A 10,190-nucleotide genomic window follows, 5' to 3' on the forward strand; every position below is an offset into this window, starting at 1 on the left:
CGGAAAATACGTGTCCGCAAACTCGCTATTACCGTACCAGTTACAAAGGCATCATTAGTCTACAATCAAACAAAATACTTTCAATTTCAACAATTAAATTGCTGCAATGGCTGTACCGAAATACCAAAAATAGCCTGTGTTTTTTATTGTCTCCAACTTTGGTTTTAGCAATTAACTACATTATCTGTATTAAAACATATATACTTACCTACTTTAGGTCGTCAAGCGCTGGTCCGCGTGAAAATCTTAGTGGTCCGTGAAGAAATGCCGATTGCCAATGCTAACTTATACAGGGCGGTGACTTGCGTAACGCATCATAGGGATTTCAATGTAAAATTCATAACATGCGATTATTGGCATAGTTTTTTGTAGAACAAATTTTTTTCGCCAATCAACCGTATTGGTTTAAAATTTTTTACATAATAATGACGGAAAATTTGAAAAATAAAACCCGCATCTTTTTCAATAATCTGTGATGCCATGGAATTTTATAATACAAAAACTACGCCAATATCCGTCATGCCATGGAATGTCTGCTATAAAACAAATCAAATTCTATCAAAAAGTATTATATTTAGAACAGCGAATTCAACATAAAAAAAGACCAAATTACTAAACGCGCTTTCCTAATATAACAATTTACAATAAATGTTCGAATAAGTCACCATTAACTGCAAGACAGTAACCACGTCGATCAAAAAATCCATTTCGAACTTCTGCTAATTGATAACTGGATATCTTTTTGTTTTAGAAAATTCCATGGCATCGCAGATTATTGAAAAAGATGCGGGTTTTATTTTTCCAATTTTCCGTCTTTATATGAAATAAAAACCAGGTGTCAAATTCTTGACAGAATAGCTTCCTAGCTGAAACCAAAAATTGCCAACATATGTTTTTTACGCATGCATTTTGTTTGCTTTTATTAGAGGGACCTACCATCCAATTTTCGTTAAAATTGCTCCATAAATAAGAAAGTTGGATGTTGCACATGCGCAACTCAATTTTTTGCGCATGCATTTTGTTTTCTTTTATTAGGAGGACCTACCATCCAAATTTCGTTTTAATTGTTCCATAAATAAGATAATTGCATTTCTGCGCATGCGCAAAACGATTTTTGCGCATGAATTTTGTTTGCTTTTATTAAAGGGACTTACCATAGAAATTTCGTTTAAATTGCTTCAGAAACAAGATCGTTGCGTTTTGCACATATGCAACACAATTTTTTGACTTTGACAATTTTTTTCTCCGTTTTTTGATAATATAACCCGGCCCAATTTTTTGTAGGTTGTACACAGGAAAATAAGGTCTTCCAAATAATAGAATAAAAATTTTAGGTTGCTATTTGAAAAAAAAAGTTCGATGCCGTTACGGCGCTCCAAAATTTTTTTTCAAAAATCCGGCCCGTTATTTTTCTGTTCGGTATGCCTAAAACATATATACAAAATTTCAACAAAATCCGTCGAGCCGTTTTCTCAGAAAATTGCCAACAAACGTACGTACGTACGTACGTACGTACGTACGACGGAAAAAAATTTTATTCTTTAAAAGTTGCTTAAAATGGTCTAAAACGTCGACATTTGATGAAATTTTGAAATGTTCAAAAAACGGCTATCGCAATAGCTACCTAGCACATGCTAGGAAGCTAAAAAATTAATACCTACGGTTGATTGGCGTAAAAATTTTTTTCTACGTCCCTGTTTGGACGATTTGAGTCAAATCAATCCTTCCAAACGAACTCCTTTGTTGGTGTCATTCTTCTCGTCCATCATCGCATCTATAATGGATCAGATTAATCGAGGACGTTTGACGTTTCGTTGTAGATTAGACGAGTGCTTTGATGAACGATTAAAAAGATATTAGCTTTCAATAGGAAAAAAATCACTCATTGGTTCTGTAATTATATACTGTAATAAGTAACGGGCGATCAAAAATGAGTTGCTGTCGAGTCGCCTTCGGATATTCAATTTAAGTATGATTTCCCATTTAAACAAAAATTCCAAAGGTGACTCGACAGCAACTCATTTTTTATCGCATCGTATGAGTAATTCTGTCCGTAGATTCAAAGCACACTTTCTACCCCTTTGGGTTTAGATGTAAACTTCATTGGTGCACACTCCAAGGGAGAAATTGAAGAACAACACAGCTGCAGTGAGGAAAGCAGTTGGAAATGTATAGAAAATGAACACTCGACCATAATAAATTATCCAGTCTATCGAGCGCATGCTGTGTTGCTATGTAAATTAATGCATTTTTGCGTTTTCAGGTTGTGACGCATAGATCTGGCAATAAACATGAACCAATAAACGTATCTATCTAATTACTGTTTCACCCAAGTAACCAGTTTAGATGTGCATAATGAACAATTTGCAATTGTGCAATTAATGAACTACGCATGGGCCGTGGATTAATTAGTACCTACCTAAGGCATCGGTTTGCGGTAAGTTACATTGAAATCCGTTAATACCTTTGCTTCAGACAAAGCGAATTGCACTACGTGCTACGTTTGAAAAAGTTGAGAGACTAGGTTACGAAATGGACGAAGACCAGTAACAAGAAGACCAGTGGAATTGAGGACTGCTGGGAGATCTCAAACTGAAGAACAATAAATTCTTGTAATTAACTGAAAAATACATACATGCGATATTATTTTTAATGGAGGAGGCAAATCCTCATCTTTTATTTAACGGAATCTTTAACAATGTGAGGTTGTTACGCATAAATGAGAGTCGTGTTATAAAAAAACACAGAAGTCAATTACCCCAAGTGAAACGTCTTGCTAAAACTCATTTAGCCACTTGTAATACTTGCTTTGCTATTTACCCACTTTTGGTAAAAATCAATTCTCTTAATTTTCACGGAATTTGTACCCACAACGAAATTGAAACTTGTCTTGACTGGATAATCTTGGGAATTTTGACTAGAGGTTGTGGTTTAAGACAAAAATCATACTAAATTTATTCATTTTTAAAAACTGCGCGAGTATGGTATAATTAAGTACTTAGCATTGTGAGATATTTTTAACTTAATTAATTTTGGTGTCCAGTCTCTGTTGAACTCGAAATGGGGTTGTATGATAATTATTAGAAAGTGAACACCTCCCATACACTTGGAATAATCTTTAATTATAATGCGACATGTTTCGGCTAACAAGCCATCATCAGGCCTAAAATGTTGTACTATTACAAATTTGTCTCACAAGAGTGATAAAACTTACAAGATGTTATAATATCCGAACGGCTTCGAAATATTAATAATACAAGTTAAAAATAAAGATATTTTTAAGCTAGTACCTAATAAAAAAGTATTAGCGTTAGTCATTTTTTTGTACTCAAAGAGAATTCTCTTTCAAAGTACATTCAACCCATTTGCGGCTATATTGCATTGATTTTTTCGATTTTGTAAATCCATCACCTGTGGTGCGAGTTTTGTAATGAGTTTTTTCTTTTAAATGAAAAAAGAATTCGTACAATAGGACTTTGAGTACAATCCTGTGGGAATGGGATAATATTTCTATTGCAGAGGTTTTCTTTATTCCTTGGTTTTTGACTTTTGTTTGATGGATGTTAGTTAGGTTATTTGAGAGTTGATTTCAGTAGGCCCCTTCGAGCTGTGAACCAAGGTTGAGTGTGGCTGTGTTTTATTTACATTTAAATGAATTTTAAGGTTGAGAGAAAGATTTTCATTCTTCGCTTCAGGGCGCTTAGTCATAGGAATATGCTTCACATTCTACCTCTCGGTAATCTACTGTAGGCCACTTGTCTATAAATTCGGTCGGAAAAATGACTCATTTTTAGTTCAATAGATTTTTAGCCAATGTTATGTGTTTTTTTTGTCAAAGATGCTGCGGTTGTGCAACTAAACTATCGCAGTATGCGTTTCGCTAAATAATTTCTTTCCAGAAAGAATAAGTTTTCCAAATTGGTTATCACCTAATTACCAATTATTAACAATTCCTTTAAAAACTAAGATTTAAAGGTATAACTTATAATAAGTTATGAAATATAACTTGAATTTTTTTATAATATGCAATGTTTTTCGTTTTTTAATGCATTCCCAAGGAGATTGAGTTACTACATTCACAAACCTACACTCTTACAGAGTCTGAAAATGTTATTCTACAGTGATATTCATGTTGAAGTAGACATATAAGAATTTCCTATGTACTTTTACATGACGTAAAGTCTCCTGAAAGACGCCTAATTTTATGCAACCAAAGTAACTACCTACAACAAATGAGGATCTACCTGTTATACTAATTAATTTGAATATTATCTCCTTGACTTCCCTATTCTAATCTCGGTTCATGTGTGATGTTATTCAACTAAAGAAAAAGGTGATATTTCCAATTGAATATTGGATAGTGCCGATAACAGTTAAAATAGTTTAAGAGATTTATTTTCTGTGAAACTAAAGCAACAATATTCAAATTAATAATTAATATGACAGCCAGATCTTTATTTGTTGTAATACTGTTGTATTTGTTAGTTTGGTTGCATAAAATTAGGCGTCTTTCAGAAGACTTTTATCATGTAAAAGTAGACACAGAAAATTATAGGATTATCTCTATGCCTATTTCTACATGATTGCGCTTATCTGATTATGTAACGTAGAACTAGGTACCTTTTTCTGATAAAGTCGTAAAAACACTGGAAAAAAAGTTAACCGGAATGACCCATATTGTACAGCATTTCAAAAATCTATTCGCATTAGTTTTCCATATAATAATCAACTCGACGTCGAGTTTCTACATACATCTCATCCAAACATTACCCTTATAACTTTTCATTAGTGTATTAGTATAATCTATGAAAGAAATTATAGTTTTTCTAACTATAATAACTAATATAACTATTCTATAACATATAAGGAACGTATTCGCAACAATGAAAATTTCTTTGTTTGTAACTATGCTTTATTTCGCCATTCAGATTAACATTAGAGGCTGATGTAATTTAAAAATGGCGAGTATTGGTGGGTGCGGTTTGTAAACTAGCAGGGTTTTAAGTTAAATTCTACTCATTTTAAAGTGAATTGAATTTATCTTGCCGTTTTTGAGACCTGAGCATTTAACCCCTTCAGCTTATCACAGATATACTTAAAGAAGTATATCTGTGCTCTTATCCTACATGAAAGGCTTTTGCTTAGAACTCGAGTCTTCAATTAGCTTGAATCCGCAATTACCTATGAGGTACCAATTTTCTAATGACCAATTTTATAACAGTTTTATTTACACTACTTGCACAATTTAAACACTAGGTATTTTTCCGTGTGTCGTACTTTAATAAATACTATTTGTGGCATACCTAATCGCGCAGATTGTACATTACAAACTTGAATATGAATATGCCGCTTTTGAATTATGTTATTGCGTTGGTTACAAAATTGCACTGATCACATTTAAAATTCTTCAAGTAACGTGATAAAATGTGACTTCAACTATTCTTGCTCTTTAAGGTGCAATTACATTGATTGCAAATGAAATTTTTGTAAGTGTATTTACTTTTACAGCTGTAAAAACTACAATATTGATTACTTTTGGGCATTGTAAAAAACAAAATGGCGGTTTTAACCCACCAATAGTAACTACAATGTGCTACCACCAGAGGTCCCATTGTTTGTATGAATTTCTTTTTATTATACCCAACGAAAATTATATCCAACGAAAACTACGATTGAAACGCCGGCAATTGTCAAAACAAACCCTTACAAAACAACTGTTTTTCAATTTCTTTTCCAAAATAAAAATGGGAGACGAACAGGAAAGCGAACCAGTCATCGGTACCGGCAACCAGGACGAATTAATAATGCAACAGCAACGCCAAATTGAACGTGAAGTATGTTCCCCAATTACCTCGGGTTGTACCTTAATCCCGGTTAAGATTTCAGAATCGACTGCACTAGTAGGAGAGTTAGAACCGATAGTGTCGTTAAATAGCGAATACTCCAACGACAACGTCTACTTAGAGAAGATTAAAGACTTGTCCTCCAAGTATAAGCATATACGTAGGACTAGGCCGGACGGTAATTGCTTTTTTCGTGCGTTTACCTACGCGATGATAGAACAAATGTTGGAGAATTCGAACGAGCTCGAACAGTTCATCAAATTAATCGAATGTAGCAAAATGGGCCTTCTGCGTTTGGGGTTTCCCGAATTCACCGTCGACGACTTTTACGAAACCGTAATGCTCCTGCAGGACACTGGACGTTTTAATTTACGTGTAAATGTTGCAGTTTATGGATGTACTTAAGCGGGTACGGGATATAAAAAACGTTAACGACGCCAAAAAGGAACTGCATACGCTTTTCAACGAGCAGGGCTATTCGGATTACATGGTTGTGTATTTACGTTTGCTAACCAGTGGACATCTACAGAGAGATCAAGAATTTTACAGCTGCTTTATTGAAGGCGGACGAACGGTCTGTGTACTTTCAATTACGACTGTAATCTGTTAATTTTGTACTGCAGGTGGTGGATTTCTGCCATCAGGAAGTCGAGCCGATGTACAAAGAGAGTGATCACATTCACATCATGGCTGCTTGTGCTGCTTTAGAGACGGGTGTACGTGTGGTGTATATGGACCGTGGTAGTAGTAAATCAAACATTGAGCACGATCTGCCCGAAGGTACCGCTCCTAGTGTTCATTTACTTTACCGTCCTGGCCATTACGATATATTGTATTTGTAATTTAATTGTTATTTACTGATCTTGTCATGTAGTTTTCAAATAAAACTCTTTAAAAGACCTGCCAGTAGTGGTAGTATTTCATTACAGTACCGGAAGAAACCCATTATTATTATATAGGGTGCGCATTATGTATGAAATATATATCTATGTAAAGAACGACTATGCAAAGTCTTGCTGTATAAAAGTTGTTTGTTTCGCCATAATAAGGTAGCCTTCAGTTGTTTTTATTTCTGAAAACAAATGAGTAACAAAAAACTATTACATTTTTTTAAATAGCAATGTGCTTGATAGAGATTTTTACTCTTTTTGAGGACGTAACATGTTAAGTACCATTATGCAAGACAATTTTTGAAAAAAAGATAATTAAATCATTAACATTGATGTAGATGAAGACAAAAGAAATTAGCAATTTGCATCGCAATGATAAATGTTCAAAACATTCGCCATTGGCCGCAAGGCATTGTCCTAACCGGTCACAAAAAGCTTGAATGAATGTCTGACTGTCTGAGTATTCTGGGAGAAATGGCTAGAGCACTTTTGCTAATTTCGTTTTGTCTTATAGGTTTCATAAGAAACCGAAAATGTACACGTTCATTTGTTTTATTTAGGTGTAGGTATCTAGATTAATGATATTAATGTAGGTAATTATGATCATTTTTATAAAAATTTTTTCTAGGTACTAAACTAACATCTAAAATCTATATGTATATAGCCAAATTAAAGGGGAAAAATTTGTATAAGTAACTTATCTTGTCGGTAGAATCACAGACCGCGAAAATTTTCAAGATTTGTACCATCACATCAAAAGTTAATTCTCCTTTTTCTTTCTTTTTTGGAAATCAGTTTCTTCTCTATAAATTTTGATGTGGTTTGGACGTTTTGGAAAATCTAAGAAATTTTATTTTCTCGTTGATTTCGGAGTTTATTTTTTTTTACAGAATTGAGGCATGTGTACCAGCTACACCAACAGTCGACAAATTTTTTCTGATTTGTTCCTTTCTCTTTAGAAGTCGCTTTTTTGCGTACAAATATAATGCCTGTGGCACCTTTCCGTCTTGGACCGTCTACAATGCAGGGATTTGGGGCTTGCACTCACACTCATATTAAACCCCATGTCCCATTTGTCGAAAACACCACCGAGTAGGTACGTACGTCTATCACCATCAGAGCATTCTTCCTTGGATCATTATAGCTATCAGCTGATCTGGCTTCCATTTCGCGTGTACCCATTTATAATTTGCGAATTAGGTCTGAAATTATTTACCAATTCTGCTCATTTTCTATCAATCTGTCAGGACCACTATATCGCTCCCATTCCCCCCTACTGAATGTGTCTCTGGTTTGGTTATATCTGCCTCTACGGCCAGTAGCACTCTGCTCTTGATCCCCCGTGGACCACTACAGTTTTACATTAGCCTGTAAATTTGATCTGCCACTCTGCTAGCCTTTCCTGCGGTATTTCTCGTGTGTTCCATATCATAGAGTAAAATTTATTTACTCTATGTCCATATATGTAGGGTAGACTACGATCGAATATGTTATCATAGCGTACTTCTCTCCAGTGGCACTCGTTGTCCTTCCACGAAGGTACTGCAACAGTAACCTGATTCCTTCCCGACTTTAAGGCGGTTTTAGTTCTTTTGCTCATCCAGAATCAATTCGCCAACTATTTCTGGACTTCCTTCACCGCCGCTGTAGCATGTTCTCGCGTTTACTACTAACTTGTAGGCGTTTCGTCTTGTTTGATATTTTATTATTTGATTTTATTATCATTATTGTGGGGAGAGAATTGAAGGCATTTTGTGCATCCAAAAGTCGCTAAAATCCGTATGGTTCTCCGTATGCCTCTTTCCCAGGTCGTTATTGATATTCAGTAGATGTCGATAATTCTATGCTATACAATTTCGATCTCTCGGCCAGTAGTTACTTTTTCCATCAGTTTTTTCTTGTCTATAAGAAGCGAAATCGGCCGCAGCGCTCTGATGGGATCTGTACCGCTGATCGCCATTCAATTTTATTACATATAAAACCATTACATTTTCGCTAGCAGGAAATTCATTAAATTTACTTGAATTGGAAATGAATATAGTTTTACGTAAAAATGGCTAACGAAACTATGTTACAAACTGCATCCATTTTCAAAAATTACCGCAAAAAACCGTCAATATTCTTCTAGAGGTCACAACTTTTAAAAACAACCGATGATGCTAGCGCAGATGACCTATCCTATCCTACCTTATTTAAACAAATTAATGTAATTGAACTCTTATTAGGTACGGTAAAAAGGTCACCAAAGTGCGCGCATCACATGCCAAACGGGAAAAGTTTGCATTGCAACGAATCATTTCAAGTTCTTTTAAACGCATACAACGTACAAGCGCAGCTAAATATAAACACCAAACCGAAGGTTATCTCTCTGTTATCGACTGATTAACTGGAAGCGTCAGTACTGGGCCTGGGTAATTTGGAAGAACCAGGATGATTCCACGTTTCCTCGTAATTTTACTAATAATCGTCTGTACGTCCCATGTGAGTACTTCAATTTCTGTTTGAACGACATCTTTGATCGGTATTTTTTAGTTCCTTCATGGCACTTCGTTGTACAAAAAAGTCAGCAAGTGTGAGAAACTATCTCGCCAGGTGACGAATCGCCTTAAAACCGCATTAAAAGACTACAAGTACTCGGTGAACTCGTTCGACTGTAATTTACAGTACATTTTTGATGGTGTCTACAGCGAATTCCAGTCGAATTTGTTCGACTTGAACGAGAAAATGGCAAAGACAAGAGCTGGCACCTGCAAGGAGGGCTACGAGAGCGAGTTGGAAAAGTTGGGCGATAGTCCGTTCGATTATTGTTACAATTCGACCCTAGTTTCGAAAGGGTATGAGACGATTGATAATTTTGAGAGAAGCGCACAAGACGCTTGTAAGGGTTGTAATGTGGCCAAGGAAGATGAATGTCTTGCAACATTAACACAACTGTCCGACGAGGTCGAAACGTTTTCTAGTTCTAGCCGATCCATTCTTAAAGCGTTGGAAAAGGGGGTTGAAGCGTGCGTCGCTAGAAGGGCGGAGGATGTTTCTCAACGTTTGAAGAATCTAAGCGAGTCTATTGCTAAGTGTTTGTAATGGTTGATAGGAGAAATTAATATTTATTATTACACATACAAATGAATTTTATGAAAATATATAACAAACTTTATTTTTGTTGTTTACTTGTATTGGAACTTAAATCGTCAACCGACTCCGTGGCGCAACGGTAGCGCGTCTGACTCCAGATCAGAAGGTTGCGTGTTCAAATCACGTCGGGGTCATCACTTTTTTTAATTACCGAATTTACTTTGTATGCTTTGTTTATTCATTTTTAATAAATAAACAATTATGTAAGTTAATAATATTAATAAACATGCCAAAGGTAATTTCCGACGATTCTGATAATGGTAAATTAGCCCGGCAGAAAATCTAAATACAATTCTGTGAAAGAAAAATGGTAGATTTAAACTCG

At 35.3% G+C, this 10,190-nt stretch overlaps 2 protein-coding genes, 1 long non-coding RNA gene and 1 other non-coding gene across 4 annotated transcripts; all 4 read left to right on the plus strand.

Annotated features, from left to right (window-relative positions):
• The first annotated feature begins 1,656 nt into the window (after positions 1–1,656).
• On the plus strand, positions 1,657–2,646 carry LOC116169561. The gene is made up of 2 exons (XR_004144993.1): positions 1,657–2,002; positions 2,058–2,646. It is a non-coding gene; the product is annotated as an uncharacterized LOC116169561 (long non-coding RNA).
• Positions 2,647–5,655: 3,009 nt separating this feature from the next.
• On the plus strand, positions 5,656–6,742 carry LOC116168352 (ubiquitin thioesterase otubain-like). The gene is made up of 4 exons (XM_031484136.1): positions 5,656–5,834; positions 5,880–6,179; positions 6,232–6,417; positions 6,467–6,742. Exons 1-4 carry the CDS (start codon positions 5,745–5,747, stop codon positions 6,683–6,685), a joined length of 795 nt encoding a protein of 264 aa, XP_031339996.1. The 5' UTR covers positions 5,656–5,744; the 3' UTR covers positions 6,686–6,742.
• A 2,280-nt stretch (positions 6,743–9,022) lies between these two features.
• On the plus strand, positions 9,023–9,887 carry LOC116169848. Its single transcript, XM_031486027.1, has 2 exons — positions 9,023–9,214; positions 9,266–9,887. Exons 1-2 carry the CDS (start codon positions 9,164–9,166, stop codon positions 9,812–9,814), a joined length of 600 nt encoding a protein of 199 aa, XP_031341887.1. The 5' UTR covers positions 9,023–9,163; the 3' UTR covers positions 9,815–9,887.
• Positions 9,888–9,927: 40 nt separating this feature from the next.
• Trnaw-cca lies at positions 9,928–9,999 on the plus strand. Its single transcript has one exon. It is a non-coding gene; the product is annotated as a tRNA-Trp (tRNA).
• The last annotated feature ends 191 nt before the right edge of the window (positions 10,000–10,190 follow it).

The sequence above is a fragment of the Photinus pyralis genome, unplaced genomic scaffold (genome assembly GCF_008802855.1).
Source record: "Photinus pyralis isolate 1611_PpyrPB1 unplaced genomic scaffold, Ppyr1.3 Ppyr1.4_LG4, whole genome shotgun sequence".
NCBI lineage: Eukaryota > Metazoa > Arthropoda > Insecta > Coleoptera > Lampyridae > Photinus > Photinus pyralis.

What these genes read in the sequence shown, in the direction of transcription:
- LOC116169848 (XM_031486027.1), top strand. Translation starts at nt 9,164, where the DNA reads ATGATTCCACGTTTCCTCGTAATTTTACTAATAATCGTCTGTACGTCC. An exon ending in TAATCGTCTGTACGTCCCAT is followed by an intron (nt 9,215 to 9,265) that starts GTGAGTACTTCA and finishes GGTATTTTTTAG; the next exon opens with TTCCTTCATGGCACTTCGTT.
- LOC116168352 (XM_031484136.1), top strand. Translation starts at nt 5,745, where the DNA reads ATGGGAGACGAACAGGAAAGCGAACCAGTCATCGGTACCGGCAACCAG. An exon ending in AACGCCAAATTGAACGTGAA is followed by an intron (nt 5,835 to 5,879) that starts GTATGTTCCCCA and finishes ATCCCGGTTAAG; the next exon opens with ATTTCAGAATCGACTGCACT. An exon ending in TTATTGAAGGCGGACGAACG is followed by an intron (nt 6,418 to 6,466) that starts GTCTGTGTACTT and finishes TTTGTACTGCAG; the next exon opens with GTGGTGGATTTCTGCCATCA.